This window comes from Chiloscyllium plagiosum, unplaced genomic scaffold (genome assembly GCF_037043375.1).
Source record: "Chiloscyllium plagiosum isolate Xiang-an unplaced genomic scaffold, Cpla_swu_hap1 HiC_scaffold_2, whole genome shotgun sequence".
Taxonomy (NCBI): domain Eukaryota; kingdom Metazoa; phylum Chordata; class Chondrichthyes; order Orectolobiformes; family Hemiscylliidae; genus Chiloscyllium; species Chiloscyllium plagiosum.
Window position 1 is genome coordinate 131,539,194 of NW_028270140.1, and position 16,649 is coordinate 131,555,842.

General features: G+C 41.5%; 1 protein-coding gene across 1 annotated transcript in view; it reads left to right on the forward strand.

The window, feature by feature from the left end:
- The window catches only part of dctd (dCMP deaminase), a 72,881-nt gene that overhangs the window by 34,592 nt on the left and 21,640 nt on the right, over positions 1-16,649 (forward strand). The window contains exon 4 of the mRNA XM_043705236.2: positions 9,558-9,674. Within this exon, the coding sequence (XP_043561171.1) occupies positions 9,558-9,674 (117 nt within the window). The remainder of the gene's footprint in view (positions 1-9,557; positions 9,675-16,649) is intronic.

The following is a 16,649-nucleotide window of genomic DNA, read 5'->3' on the forward strand; positions in this document are numbered from 1 at the left end:
GGAGCTCAGAACATTTTATTTCATTAAAGGTACTTTTTAAATTACAGACACTAATCCACTCTGTTACCTTCTCTATTATTCCTCTGCTTTCTTAATCTTTAAATCTAATCAGCTAAAGAGAATTATCCACATCTCCCTTGATAACCTCAAAATTCAAGCAGTTTACAAAGCAAAATATTTTTGAGGTGAAGAGTGGAAACTTATTAACTAAATGCATCGCAGAACTTTTGCAGTTTAGATTAGATTACTTACACTATGGAGACAAGGCCCTTCAGCCCAACAAGTCCACACTGACCCTCCGAGGAGCAACCCACCCAGACCCATTCCCCTACGTTTACTCCTTCACCTAACACTAAGGGCAATTTAGCATGGCCAATTCACTTAACCTGCACATTTTTGGACTGTGGGAGGAAACCGGAGCACCCGGAGGAAACCCATGCAGACACGGGAAGAATGTGCAAACTCCACACAGACAGTTGCCTGAGATGTGAATTGAACCTGGGTCTTTGGCGCTGTGAGGCAGCAGTGCTAACCGCAGTGCCGCCCTCCACTGTGCCACCGTGCCATCCATAGCCTAGGCAGCTATGCTCTCACTCCGTTCTTTGGAGTGAGAGCATAGCTGCCTAGGCCAGCATTTGATGCACTTGAGAAGGTGCTGATATCCTGTGCATCTACTGTTCTTGTTATTGTAGATGCTTATATATGAGAGTTCGGAAGATGCTGTAGAAGGAGTCTTGAGTTGCTGTAGCGCATCTTGTAGATGATGTGCAGTGCAATGGAGGGAGGCAGGAAAGCAGCCTATTATCTGAATGGTGATAGGTTGGGAAACGAGGAACATGCAACAAGACCTGGGTGTCTTTGTACATCAGAAAATAAGCATGCAGATGCATGAAGCGTTGAAGATGGCAAATAATATTTTCGCATTTAAAGCGAGATGCTTTGAGTAGAGCAGAGGTACCTTGCTACAAATGTACAGGGCATTTGTAAGACCATACCTGGAGTACTGTGTGCAGTTTTGATCTCCTTATCTGAGGAAGAATGTTCTGGCTATTGAGGAGTGGAAGAAGAAAGATTTTCCAGACTGATTTCTGCAATGGTGGGACTGACTTACAGGAAGATTGATGAAGACTATATTCACTGGAGTTTAGAGGCTTGAGGATAACATCACATAGAAATGTATAAAATTCTAACAAGACAAATCAGGGTAAGCACAGGAAGTTTGTTCCTAATGACTGGATAGTCCAGTGTCAGCAATCACAGTCTAAGGGGAGGCAATTTAGAATTGAGATGAGGAGAAATTTCTTCACCCAGAGAGTGGTGAGCCTGTGGTATTCTCTGCCACCCAAAATGTTTTCAAGAAGGAGTTAGGTATAGGTCTTCGGAGTCAAAGCGGGAACAGATATTGAGTTGGATGATCAGCCCTGGTCACATTGAATAGCAGAACAGGCTTGGAGGGGCTGACCAGTCTGCGGTTGCTCCTGTTTGCTGCATTTCTATGTTTAGGTAATGGATGGGGTGCAGACTAAGCAAGCTGGTTTCTCCTGAATGATGTGAAGTTTCTTTAGTGTTAATGGTGGGCAGACTCTGGAGAACCATGAACTGGTTCAACAATGGTAATATCTTTGAATGTTAAGGAGGGTTGATTTTAGATTTTTGCCTTGGAAATCTAATTGTCTGAAACTATATAGTGTGCATGTCACTTGTCTGTCCAAGCTTGAATGTTAGGTAAAACAATGGCTGCAGATGCTGGAAACCAGATTCTGGATTAGTGGTGCTGGAAGAGCACAGCAGTTCAGGCAGCATCCGAGGTTTAGCAGTATGTTTCCTGGCCTTGCACATATACATACAGACTGCCTCAGTATCTGAGGAGCTGTGAAAAGATGAAAGAATTCATAAACGTCCCGACTTCTAACCTAGTAATGGAGATATAGTCATTGATGAGGCAGCTAAAGACTGCTGAGCTAAAAATAGCTACCCTGATGAAATTCTGTGGTGATGTCCTGCAGCTGAGGTAACAGATCTCCAACAATTGAAACATCTTTCTTTGCACAAGCTATAACTTCACTCAGTGGATCGTTCTCCCCACAATCTCATTGATTTAAAATTTTCTTGGACTTCTTGCTGCCATACTTGGTCGATTGCTGACTTAAAATATGAGAGGCAGTCACTCCTCATCTCTTGAATTGGAAGTTTTTTTGTCTGTGTGGGACAGGGCTGTAATGAGGTCTCAGCTGAGTCAATTTGGCAAAATACATTCTGAGTGCTGGTTATTGCTGTGTAAATATTGCTTGATAGCCCAACACTTTGCTGATGATCAAGAATATCACCACAGTATATATCTATTTTTGTGGAGAAATATAATTTGTCATTTTAGAATGAATGTAGAATCTTAGATTGTTCTCAGAAATCATAAGGCTTGTCTTGTTGATTCACAATATCCAGAAATAGATTATAGATTGGTGGGCTGTATCAGTACAAATCACAGAGAGAGATTTAGTATTCTATGTTCAGTTAATTCTTGGACAGAACAATGGATCCTTTTCCAAGTGTTAGAATTCAAAGTTTCTGATTACACAGGACACCGTTATTGACACCAGCAGAATTAACTTTCGTTTTGTGGCACAAATATTTATCAAAATTAACATTGCAGCCATCTTAAGTTTAGACTTGTAAAAGATAGTCTGAGATTCTGGTGGTCCTTCCTTGGAAAGATAGGGTGAAACAAAAATAGAGATTGTTGGAAAAGCTCAGCACGTCTGGCAGTATCTCTGGACAGAAATCAGAGTTAATGTTTCGCGTTGAGTCACCCTTCCTCAGAACTCTCTGATTTCTCTCCACAGATTCTGCCAGATGTGCTGAACTTTTCCAGCAGTTTCGGTTTCTCTTTAAAAGCATCCGTGGTTCTTTTGGGTCTTTTAAAAAGACTGTGAGAGACCCACTGACAGATACTTCTCTGCCTAAAGAACAGAAAAGCTTTCAGAAATTGACTGCTGTACTTGCAGATTACCTGAACAGCAACGCAGAACCAGAGAGGGATAAGAAACTTTCTGCTAAGTCTACCTGTGCAAGCACCTTCGAACTTTCGATTACAGAATGCTTAGCAGCTGCTGAATTATGATTTCAAGTTTTCTACCCAATCTGCTTAAAATAAGAAATCAATAGGCAAGCTAACTCTAGGCTGATCTTTCTTTCACCTCTGTAAGGTCTTTTATTTGTATCTGCTTCTAATCTTTGATTTTAGCGAATAACTCTATAAATCACTTTTTAATAACTTACAGCAATAAATGTGCAACACAATAAGCTTTTAATTTGTTTAAGGTTTTGTTGCTGACTATTTTTATAATCGAACATTTGAAAAACTACAAGGGGGTTACATGAGTTAACAAAAACACAGCTTCACAATTCGCAGATCACTCTGCAGATGTGCCTTGTGGTTGTGGCATTTTGTTTTGTAAATATAACTTACAAATGAATTTAAAAAGAAGTGACTACATTTGCCACTGTCCTTTTGTTAGCGAGGCAGTAGAATATCCAAACTGGTTGCAGTGTGGAAGCTTGGAATATCTGACTCAATAATTGTAGTGTTGCCTCTAGGTTCCCATGCCAGCTGCTTTAGAAATGAGGAAACCTTATTTACTGACATGAAATACCAGGTAAAGGTACATCTTTCTCCCGAGTTACATTTTAAACAGGAAATCTGTAGAAAAGGCGATTGGAGACAGTCCAAAATATGCACTTAATTTCAAGAGCTCACTTAGCACCTCTTTGGAATAAAACGTTTTTAATTGCAATTCCTCCATGTTTTTAATTTCCCCTGTCTCTTCCAGCTGTTTGCCTGGTGTGTATTGTGTTAACATTGTTCTTGGTTTTTATTTCAAACTGACACTCCATGCAATAAGGGTTAGCAGCCTCACACAGGTCTTTTAAAATCTCTGGTGGAATAAAGCTGCATAGATAGATGGAGCTACCATCGCTCCTGGAAACCTCTTGGGATTTTCTCTCCGTGAAGAGATAAAGCTGCATTAATGTTAATGGCTTGGTATAAATGTTGCAAGACTTTGAAAAATGATATCTACTTTTTCTAGGCTGCCTTAAAATGTCATTAGTAGTTGCTTTTACCAAAAGAGTTGGTGTTTCATATATTCTGAGGTGGGTGTGTATATTTATGTTGTTTTTTATATTGCCTTCTTCACAGCCACAATCCTCAGGAGGATTCAGTGGTTGCAGCACTCAACTGCTGACATAGACTTTCTGAATCTATTGCAGCTGCCACTCAAACATCCCCTGCAGGGCGAGTGTTGCTGGGTAAATGCTTGAGAAAGGCAGGAAGCAAAGATGAAATATTGCACGTAATAGAGAATATGTTAAAAACAAAGAGCCTTTTCTTTTTAACTTGATCAGCAGGTATGGGTGTTGCCGGCTGGGCCAACATTTTGTGCCCAAACTCACTTGCCTTGGAGAAGGTGATGGTGTGTCGCCTACTTGATCTGCTGTAGTGTATTTGGTGAAGGTAGACTTGCAATACTGTTAGAGAGGGAGTTCCAGATATTGAGCCAGTTACACTGAAGGAATGCGACTTATTTCCACGTCAAGATGAGGAATGGCTTGGAGGAAAATGTGGAGGTAGTAGGGTTCCAAGGTATCAAGTGCCCTCCTCATTCCAGAATGATTGTGAGTGTGGGTTTGATAGATGCTGTCCAAAGACTCTTGGTGAATTTCTGCAGTGTTTTGTAGATAGTAAGCACTATTACCACTAAGCATCAGTGACTGAGGGAATGAACGTTTGTGGCTATAGTGCCATCAAGCTGCTTTGACCTAAATATATCAAGTTTCTTGAGTTTTGTCAGAGTTGCACTAATCTGAGCAAATGGGCCATATTCTATCCTACTTCTAACTTGTCTCTTGCTGGACGGGCTTTGGGAGTCAACTGGTGAATCACTAATTGCAGGCTTCCTAGCCTTTGACTTGCTTTGTAACCACAGTGTTTATGTGGTTTGTCCATTTCAGTTTCTGCTAAATGGTAACCCCCAAGATGTTAGTATTTGGGGAATTCAGTGATGGTAATGCCAGTGGTAACATCTTATTTGAGATGATCATTGCCTGCCACTTGTTTGGAGTGAATATTGCTTGCCACTTCCCAGCCCAAGCCTGTCTATTGTCCAAGTCTTGCTGCATATGGAAATGGTTCAGTGTATGAGAAGTCACAACTGGGGCCAAACATTGTGCAATCATCAGTGAGCATTTCCACTTCTTTTGACCTTATGATAGAAGGGAGGTCTTTGAAGCAGCTGAAGATGGTTTGGCTTTGGACACGACCCTGAGGAGCGCTCGCCTGATATCCTCTAGCTGAGATGACTGACCTCCAGCAACAGCTAAGTATGACTCTTAAGCAGCAGAGTTTTTTCGCAATTTTTATTGACTCCAGATTTTTCTGGTTCTCTGTGGGCCACACTGAGTCAAATGCAGTCTTGATGTCAGGGGCTGTCACTGTCACTGAAGGTTTTTTGTCTTTGAATGAAGGCTGTAATGAGGTCAGGGACTGAGTGTTGTGGAGCGCCAGTCTTCAGTTCTATTGTTGAGATAATGTCAGGATAATGTTCAGTATCCAGTGCATTCAACAATTCCTTTATATAGTGGAATAAATCAAACTGGCAGAAAACTGGCACCTGTGATGCTGGGGACCTCTGGAGGAGGCTGAGATGGATCATCTAACTGACACTTACAGCTGGAGATATTTGCAAATGCTTAGCCTTCCTTTTTGCATTGATATGCCAGGCTCTCCATTATGGAAGATGAGTATATTTGTCTCTTTAATTGTCCACCATGTGGCAGGACCGCAGAGCTTAGATCTGATCTTTTAGGGCTCTTGTGATGCAGTAGTACGTATACCTGTGAGCCAGGAGGCCGTGGTTCAAATTCACCTGCTCCAGGTGTCATCTATCTCCACACAGTTGGATTAGAAAATAAATGGTTGTAATCTGTTAATTGTGATATTGCTTCTCCTTGTCTATGATATACTGTTTTCACTGTTTGACCAAAGTAATATTTTAGTTTGGACAAAGTGGCAAATCGAGATGGTGGGGATGGGACTTTAATTTTCTAGAAGACAATGCTAATTCAGTAGGTCATTCAGACCCTTGAGTCTGCTTCACCATTTTAGCTCAGTTTGTCAGCTACTTCAATACCATTTTCCTACACTCTCCCTGTATCTTTTGGTTTCATTAGTATTTGGATCTCTTACCAGTCTCTGTTTTGAACATGATCAGTGAGCTACCACAGCCTCCTGGAGTAGAGAATTCCATAGATTTGTTACCCTCTGAGTGAAGAAATTCCTCCTCACCTTTGTCCTGAATGGCTTTATCTTGTATTCTGATACGTTGTCCTGTGGTTCAAGACACTCCCAGCCACATTATGGAACATTCAACATCAGTCGCAGGAAGTAAGCTGATCCATAAAAATGAGTGAACAAATGTTCCCACTTCTCCAGCTCTGATTCACTGGTTTGCACTTTCACTTTCGAGTTGTGGGTTCAAACCTTGCTTCGGAGGCTGACACTGCAATGCTATGTTGTGGGAGCTCCTCAGACATGCACGGGGCTTTTTCAGTCGAACCATGAACCAGAGCGCATATATTGCTTAGTACAACACTCTGAGATAGGTCTGGATTCCTTGTGTAAACTCCTGAAGAGTGACCATTTGCTGTAGGTGAGAGGGTGCATTGAGCTGGGCTGCTCTTGTCTGTCATTCTTGGAAGAGCAGGGTCGGATTAGAACAAGTCAACATGGATTTAGTAAGGGGAGGTCGTGCCTGACAAACCTGTTGGAGTTCTTTGAAGAGGTGACAAGTAGGTTAGACCAGGGAAACCCAGTGGATGTTATCTACCTAGACTTCCAAAAGGCCTTTGATAAGGTGCCACACGGGAGGCTGCTGAGCAAGGTGAGGGCCCATGGTGTTCGAGGTGAGCAACTGGTATGGATTGAGGATTTGCTGTCTGTCAGAAGGCAGAGAGTTGGGATAAAAGGTTCTTTTTCGGAATGGCAGCCGGTGACAAGTGGTGTCCCGCAGAGTTCAGTGTTGGGGCCGCAGCTGTTCACATTACATATTAATGATCTGGATGAAGGGACTGGGGACATTCGAGCGAAGTTTGCCGATGATACAAAGTTAGGTGGACAGGCAGGTAGTACTGAGGAAGTGGGGAGGCTGCAGAAGGATCTAGACGTTTGGAAGAGTGGTCCAGCAAATGGCTGATGGAATTCAATGTGAGCAAATGCGAGGTCTTGCACTTTGGTAAAAAGAATACAAGCATGGATTACTTTCTAAACGGTGAGAAAATTCGTAAAGCCAAAGTACAGAGGGATCTGGGAGTGCTAGTTGAGGATTCTCTAAAGGTAAACATGCAGGTTGAGTCCGTGATTAAGAAAGCGAATGCAATGTTGTCATTTATCTCAAGAGGGTTGGAATATAAAAGCACTGTTCTGCTACTGAGACTTTATAAAGCTCTGGTTGGGCCCCATTTGGAGTACTGTGTCCAGTTTTGGTCCCCACACCCTCAGGAAGGACATACTGGCACTGGAGCGTGTCCAGCGGAGATTCACACAGATGATCCCTGAAATGGTAGATCTAACATACGAGGAACTGCTGAGGTTTCTGGGATTGTATTCATTGGGGTTTAAAAGATTAAGGGGAGATCTAATAGAAACTTACAAGATAATACATGGCTTGGAGAGGGTGGACGCTAGGAAATTGTTTCCGTTAGGCGAGGAGACTAGGACCCGTGGACACAGCCTTAGAATTAGAGGGGGTAAATTCAGAACAGAGATGCGGAGACATTTCTTCAGCCAGAGAGTGGTGGGCCTGTGGAATTCATTGCCACAGAGTGCAGTGGAGGCTGGGACGCTAAATGTCTTCAAGGCAGAGATTGATAAATTCTTGATGTCACAAGGAATTAAGGGCTACGGGGAGAATGCGGGTAAGTGGAGTTGAAATGCCCATCAGCCATGATTGAATGGCGGAGTGGACTCGATGGGCCGAATGGCCTTTCTTCCGCTCCTATGTCTTATGGTCATCTCATTACATCTTAAGCAATGGTGATGGAACTTATAGATTTTGCTCACCTGCCCACATCTTGTAATGTCTAAGGCTAACTTGTGGAGACCAAAGAAAGAGAATCCATGGTCTTCAATTGTTTGTGCTTGGAGATTTTTATTATTGGCTTTCTATTTAGTAATAAGTTTGATCTTCATAACGAAGAACCAATAGCCTACTGAAAATCTGGTTAAGATGTGGGTGAGATGTTAAAGCATTAACATTTTAATAATCTTCAGCTCAATAATCTTAATATTTTGAGATAGACCTGTGGGTGACTGCATCAGAATTGTTTCCAAGTGTATAGGTGGCATAGTAGACAGTGAAGGTGGTTTACTAAGATAACAAAGGGATCTTGATCAAACTGGTCAATGGGCTGAAAAATAGCAGGTGGAGTTCAACCTGGATAAAAGCGAGGTATTGCATTTTGGTAAAACAAATAAAAGTAAAGCTTATACAATTAATGGTCGGGCCTTGGGTAGTGTTGTAGAACAGAGGGGCCTAGGGATGCAGGTACATAATTTTTTAAGTTTGCGTCACATGTAGGCAGGATGGTTAAAAAGGTGTTTGGCATTCTTGCCTTCATTGCTTAGTCCTTTTGAGTGTAGGTGTTGTGATATCATGTTGAGGTTGCACAGAACATTGGTGAGGCTTCTTCTGGAATACTGAGTCCAGTTCTGGTCGTCCAGTTGTAGGAAGGATATTATATCAAGCTGGGAGGATTCAGAAGAGATTTACCAGGATGTTGCTGGATATGCAAAGTTTGAGTAATGAAGAAATGCTGGGACGTTTTTCACTGGAGCGTAGGAGGTTGAGAGGTGACCTGATAGAAGTTTATAAAATAATGAGGGATATAGATAGAGTTGGTGGTAGTTGTCTTTCTTTTCTCTAAAATGGGAAATTTCAAGATGAGGGGCACATTTTTAAGGTGAGAGAAGAGAGATTTAAAAAAACACGAGGCAAATTCTTTCCATGGGTGGTGACATGTGGAATGAACTTGCTGAGGAAGTGGTGGATGCTGGTACATTTACAACCTTTAAAAGACATTAGGATGGATACACAAATAGGAAAGGTTTGGAAGGATATGGCCTAGGAGCAGGCACATGGGACTAGTTTAGTTTGAGATTATGTTAGGCATGGACTGGTTGATCTGAAGGGTCTATTTCTGTGCTCTATGACTGTATGTAAATGATTGAACATATACTTTGCTTGCCAAAAAGCAGAACAATAAATGGGATTTTTGTTTTTGCTTTAAATTGCCTTTTCTTACAGTTTAAATTGTCCTCTGAGCCCCTTGAACTCTAACAAGAATATAAGGAACTGCTTATATAATCCTGACACTGACAGAAATTCCTCCTCTTCAGAGGAGGTTTGGAAGCACAAGACCAGATGAGGATTAATTGGAGTACTGGCTGCTACGCTTATGCATCTTATTTTTAATTCTCTCATGACTTGTTTTATTCTCCTCTCTAGTTTGTCACGCTGAATTAAATGCAATTCTGAACAAGAACTCTGCTGACGTTAAGGGATGTACGATGTATGTGGCCTTGTTCCCATGTAATGAATGTGCTAAACTCATCATTCAGTCAGGTAAGGATTTGCAATTGCTCCACTTTCGATTTGCTACATTTGTATACCAGCATGTAGTTCAATATCTCATTACAGAGTATTTTTTTTTAAACTCATACTCTTTGCTCCAAATTAATCATACAATCAGTTGCATAAAAAATATTCCTTGCCATTGCTGAACAGTGTCAGGTTCCCAGTGACTAATTGCTGCACGTGCGATTCTTAACGTGGTTTTAATTTAATCAGTGACTTTCTATAGCACGGCCTGCCAAATAAAGACTAAAGCTGTGTGTATACATGGAGCCGGATTCCATTAGGAGATGATCACTTTTTTTTTGTATTCTTTCATGGGATGTGGGTACTGCTAGTTAGGCTGGCATTTATTGCACGTATTGCCCAGAGGCAACCACATTTCTATGCATCAGGAGTCACGTGTAGGCAAGACCAGGTAAGGGCAACAGATTTCCTTCCCTACATTAGTGAAGCATTTCTTTTGACAGTGGACAGTGGTAAAGTGTAGCGCTGGAAAAGGCACAGCAGGTCAGGCAGCATCCGAGGAGCAAGAGTCGATGTTTCAGGCAGGTGAAGAGTCCTGCCCAAAATGTCAACTCTCTTGCTCCTCGGATGATGCCTGACCTGCTGTACCTTTTCCAGCACCACACTTTACTAACTCTGACTCTCCAGCATCTGCAGTCTTTTCTGTCTCCCAGTGGATTTTGTTTATTGAACTTAAATCTCACCATCTTTCATGGTGGGATCCATACACATGTTTCCAGATCATTGGCTTGGGATCTGAATTGCAACAAAATTTACGTAGCAGCCCCCACCACCTCAACCAGCCACTGCTGTCATGGCTGTTGATAAAAGCAGGCAAGTTGAACTAACTCACCATGACCCCACTTGTTGCTGTCATGTTCCTCCTGAAAGTGCTGATTATTGCTGGGCTAGACCTCCCTTGTGTTCGATTCCCAATTTTCGGAACATAGTTTTTGATACATTTGGGTAAAACACACTTTTGAGGAAACAGAACTAGCAAAATGGCCATTCTTTTTTTTTAATAGATATTTTTATTAGAAATTTAACATTTTTACAAGTTTACAAAAGTAAACAAAACTCTCAGATATAAACATTGATATACAATTAGCTCAAATATACAATAGCCAAAATTTGACAAAAACAAAACAAAACAACAAAAAAAAACCGAAAAGAAAAAAAAAACAAACAAACAAAACTCAACTATCTATTAATCTAACCTACAACTAACCAGGTTGTATATTTAAGTCTCTTACATGCTCGGGATTTGTTAGCATCAGATATAATAAAACCCGTATTCGTGCGGGATTCCTCCCCCGAGGGGCCGCTGACCAGCCAGGTTTGTAATCTCAATTAAATAAAAGCCCTTGTTAGGATAGCCGAAATATCTGTATTTATGTAATTCAAAAAGGGCTTCCATATTTTATAAAATAATTGGGTCTTTCGGTACACCATATTTGTAAGGAAGTCAAGGGGAATACATTCCATAATTAGTCTGTGCCAATTTGAAAGTCCAGGGGGGCCCTCCGCCGCCCAGTTCACCAAAATATTTTTCCTTGCACAGAAAGAAAGAATAGAAAATAGTCTCTTCCCGTACGTGTCCAGGGAGGGAAAGTTCGAAAAGCCCAAGAGGAGAGATACAGGGTCCACTTTTATTTCTGTTCCTAAAATTTCTGTCAGGGTACTTGCTACTTTAGTCCAATATCTACGGATCTTATGACAGGTCCATAAGCAATGTACAAGAGTGCCCACCTCTATTTTGCATTTGGGACACATTGGAGGTGCTCCTGCCTTAAATTTTGCCAATCGAACCGGTGCTATATGGGCCCTATGAAGTATCTTCAGCTGGATAGCCTGGGTTCTGTTACAAATAGTAATTCTTCTAGCATTTTCCCAGATATCATTCCACGTTTCTGTGGAGATTTCTAGTCCCAGATCCTGATCCCATGTTTTAAGCAGATTATCCATGTCTCCCGATACTTCATCATGTAGTAAATGATAAATATTACTGACGGAAGATACCCCCACTGGTCGTAGGACACTACATTCTCTAAAATGGCCATTCTTAACATGTGAGCTTCGGCTTGTGATTACTCCAGGCTGCTAAACTGCAAATCGATATCAAACAGTCAAAGTGCTCATCGTTTGCACACCCCAGCACGTCGTCACCAGGTGGAGGGGAGCAGGAGTCCAGGCTGACCCCATTTCTTTTAATCTTCCCTGGTTCAAGGGTGTTATAGTTCATTGTGTTGAACCTTGTGTCAGCCTAGCTAAGATCAGTTGAGTTGTTTGCAGTTCTGGCGTCAAAGCAGCAGCCTTCCTGGTTTGAAATGGCTTGGTGCTTTGCCAGGTGGTAGAGGGGGTTTGTCCACTGCATGCAACCAATGTGTCTGACGTAACCCTGATTTCACCAACATAATGCAACAGTAAATTCTAGCCACCTGCATTCCCAATGGGGATGTGGGCTCAGGATAAATAATAGGGGCTCTGGCCTAGCACCCTTCTCACCATCCCTTGCTCCCTTCAGAGATGCCTATCCACCGGGAGATTGTGGCATCGGGAAATCAGATCGCATGCTGCATTTCAAAAGCTAATTTATTGAGAAACGCCTTTCCCTGTAATGGTATTAAAGTTTGAAGAATTCTTGACATTTACAGATTGTCATGAGCTGATGTTGAATAAGGATTTGCCGAGCTAATGATTGAGGCTATTAATCTCCTACCATATTCTCATTGTTCAGCTCTTTGCCCAAGTGTCAGAGCAATTTACATCTAACAAGCAGGCTTCCATAAAAGTGAATGGATAATATCTTTGCTTAAATTTTGTTGGCCCTTCCGATGACTCACTTGCTTAAGATACGAAATAGCTGAACCATAAAACAACGAATGACACTGAATCCCAGTCACTAATGTCTGAATTAGTTGGTATCAGCAGGGTTAGTGACTAAGATACTTTAATTTGCATCTGCCCCTGAATTAGGAGAAGACCATTGATCAGTGTTCCCTTTCTCGATGAGGCTGTGCAGTGAATCTGGTTGATAGTGTGCAAAAGACAATAGAGCATTAAGCCATCTGTAGGTGATAGTCCACTGATATTTACTGTCCAGGCTGTTGCACAAGTAATGACATCTTGACAAAAATACTGGGGGTGTTTGTATTCTTATACCATAGATTGGCATGCAATCTATGGTATAAGAATGGGCGGCACGGTGGCACAGTGGTTAGCACTGTTGCCTCACAGCGCCAGAGACCCGGGTTCAATTCCCGCCTCAGGCGACTGACTGTGTGGAGTTTACACGTTCTCCCTGTGTCTGCGTGGGTTTCCTCCGGGTGCTCCGGTTTCCTCCCACAGTCCAAAGATGTGCAGGTTAGGTGAATTGGCCATACTAAATTGCCCATAGTGTTAGGTAAGGGGTAAATGTAGGGGTATGGGTGGGTTGCGCTTCGGCGGGTCGGTGTGGACTTGTTGGGCCGAAGGGCCTGTTTCCACATTGTAATGTAATCTAATCTAATCTAAAGGAGAGCAGAAATGGTTATGGGCTTTTTGATCTTTGCAAGAGGCGATTGTAATACTTTGAAACAAGGTGCAAAGTGGAATAAAACACGAATCCAGAAACTAAGTCAAATTAAGTTGCAATGGTGAGACATTGAGCCACAGCTGCAACAGAGATGAGCAGAAAGCTTGGGTTGGTGAATCTTTAGAATTCTTGACCACAGATCTATGGAGATACGTTTGGCATATTTAAGGCCGAGATGGACAGATTTTAATCAATTAGGCAATCTTTGGTTGTGCGGATAAGGCAGGGAAGTGGAGCTGAGAATTATTATTGAAAGGCGAAGCTGGTCAACGAGTTGAAAGGCCTTATTCAGCTATGATCTCTCTGCCTCTCTCTGTCTGTCTGTGTCTCTCTCTCTCTCTCTCTCTCTCTCTCTCTCTCTCTCTCTCTCTCTCTCAATCTTATGGCAGCAAAACTGAGAGGGATTGTAATTGCATTCCAAGAAGAACCAGGAGGCCAAAACAAGAGCTTTATTAAAGAGATGTTCATGCTTCAGGCAGGAAGGTTAGAGTAAGCGGTTTCTTGCCCAAAATGGTTGATGCTACATCAGGTGCCAGTGGGTCAAAGAGTGGCAGATGGAATTTAATTTAGATAAATGTAAGGTCCTGCATTTTGGAAAGGCAAATCAGGGCAGGACTTAAATACTTAATGGTGAGGTATTGGTGAGTGTTGCTGAACAAAAAGACCTTAGTGTGCAGGTTCATTGTTCCTTGGAAGTAGAGTCGTAGGTAAGATAGTAAAGAAGGCGTTTCATATACTTGCTTTTATTGGTCAGTACATTGAGTATAGGAGTTGGCAGGTCATGGTATGGCTGTATAGGACATTGGTTAGGCCACTTTTGGAATATTGTGTTCAGTTCTGGTCTCCCTGCTATAGGAAGAATGTTGTGAAATTTGAAAGGGCTCCAAAAAGGTTTACAAGGACGTTGCCAGAGTTGGAGGGTTTGAGCTTTGGGAAAGGCTGAATAGGCTGAGGCTGTTTTCTCCGGAGTATTGGAGGCTGAGGAATGACCTTATGGAGGTTTTTAAAATTTATGAAGGGCATGGATAGGGTGAGTAGTTAAGGTCTTTTCTCCAGGGTGGGGAGTCCAAAACGAGAGGGCATAGGTTTAGGGTGAGAGGGAAAAGATTTAAAACAGACTTAAAAGGAAACCTTTTCCACGCAGAGGGTGGCGCATGTATGGAATAAGCTGCCAGAGGAAGTGGTGGAGGCTGGTACAATTACAGCATAGGAGGTTTGAGAGGGATATGGGCCCAAATGTTGGCAAATGGGACTGGATTAGTTTACGACATCTGGTCGACATGGATGAGTTGGACCAAACGGGTCTGTTTCTGTGCTGTACATCTCTATGATTATAACTCTGACTCTTAAAGTGGCAGTCCACCATATAGATACAAATACACAACAGTAATACTTTGAAACAGGACACTAAATGGATAAACAGCTAATCCAGAATACCATATCAAATTGAATTGTAACTGCAAAACTTGAAGGCACAGCTCGAAAATGATGAAACTCATGTTGGGACTGATATTAGAAGACATTCCTTCACCTCATATCCTCCTTTTGGCTGGTGTAATCACGTGGTTTTGTGGAGTCTACAACATGGTGATAGACCATTCATTCAGCTGTTCTGTGTTATTGTTTATGAAGCAGAGGTGTGACCTTCTGTTACCCACTTTTATCCAGTCCAATTAGTCCATCCTTCATGCACTTAACTACATTCTGCTTGAATACCTCTGTGCTGTTCTACCCAACTAGATCTTCTGTTAACATTGCATACTTATCACTTTGGATAAAGACATCCTCTTTGAGGATTTTTAGTAACTGCCTTATATTTACAGCCTCTAGTTTTGAACTTGTCCATCTATGCTAATACATTATTGGCATCTACCCTAATCTAACCCTTTCACAAATGTAAAAGATCTATGATTCGGAGATGCCGGTGTTGGACTGGGGTGTACAAAGTTAAAAATCTCACAACACCAGGTTATAGTCCAACAGGTTTAATTGGAAGCACACTAGCTTTCGGACAATCACCTGATGAAGGAGCGTCGCTCCGAAAGCTAGTGTGCTTCCAATTAAACCTGTTGGACTATAACCTGGTGTTGTGTGATTTTTAACTTTGTAAAAGATCTAAATTAGGTCATTCTATTTTCCATTCAAGTGAAAAGAGTCTCAGCCCATTTTGCCTTTTCAGATAAGTAATTCCTCTCCATTCAGATGCCATTCTTGTGAATCTTTTATTCAAAGTCTCTATGCCTGTTTCATAATATAAAAACCAAACCTATGTAAAGTAGTGTACAGTTACAAATGTGAGTTCTTTACAAGTTTAACAAAACCATATCAGGAGATATTTTCAATTATGACAAATTAGAGTTTAAGAAGGATGATAAAGGACAGCAGAGAGAGTGAAGAGGAAATTCAGATTTTCTTTTAGACCCATAGCAGCTGAAGATTTTAGTGAAGACATTGAAATTGGGAATGCTTAAGAGGCTTGAGTTAGGAAGCATAAGTGTCTTAGAGCTGCAAGTTGGGGCACACACAGCAGAGTTTTGAAATAACCTCATTTATGAAAAGCAGAACTTGGGAGGCCACCTAGGAATATTTTTGAATAGTTATGTCCAATTTATAGATTAATTTGATTTCAAATTTATTAGTATTCACTCTGCCTTGCATTCATAATCAGATTCATATTTAGTCCAAATGGGAATTCCTTTAATGCTGGTTTCTTCCACTTAGTTTTTTTTAATCCCCTTTTCTCTATTTATCCCCTTTTATGTATTTAGTTTATTTTGCTCTTCATTCTTAAGACAAATGATAAGTTAAAGACCTAGCTGTCACTAATCCCTCAATAGTCAGGTTGTGTGCTGTGATGACCTCTGACAACTTGTGTTAACTGGACAGAAGTTGTTGTTATACTTAGTGTACTGTGCTTTTTTGGTATCACCTTTTGTGGTGCAAATATCAAGTGTGCCAGCTGCAAAAGTTGGTGAAGTAGCTGGGACTGGGACTGTTCCATTGTCACCATACCCACTGAAGTTCAAGGGGATGTTCCTAAAGGCTTTTTTTCAAGCTGGTTAAGCTACAACTGGGAAACAAACAAATGATTATAATCATGGCCTATTGTATGTTTTGTAATCAACCTATTCATTGATGTTATTACATACCTCTGGAGCAGGCAGAACTTGAACCAGGATCGCCTGGCTCAGAGGTAGGGGCACTACTATTGTACCAGAAGAGCACTATGTTCTGTTACAAGCTGCTGGCAACTTTGCTCCTAACTAAGGTTGTTTTCAAGCTGTGCAGCTGCTTTATTTGATACTTCACACAATTCTTTTGGGTTGAGTTCTGCGCCTTTTTTCTCTGTACACTACTCTTTCGAAAAAGTAACATAGTATGGAGGG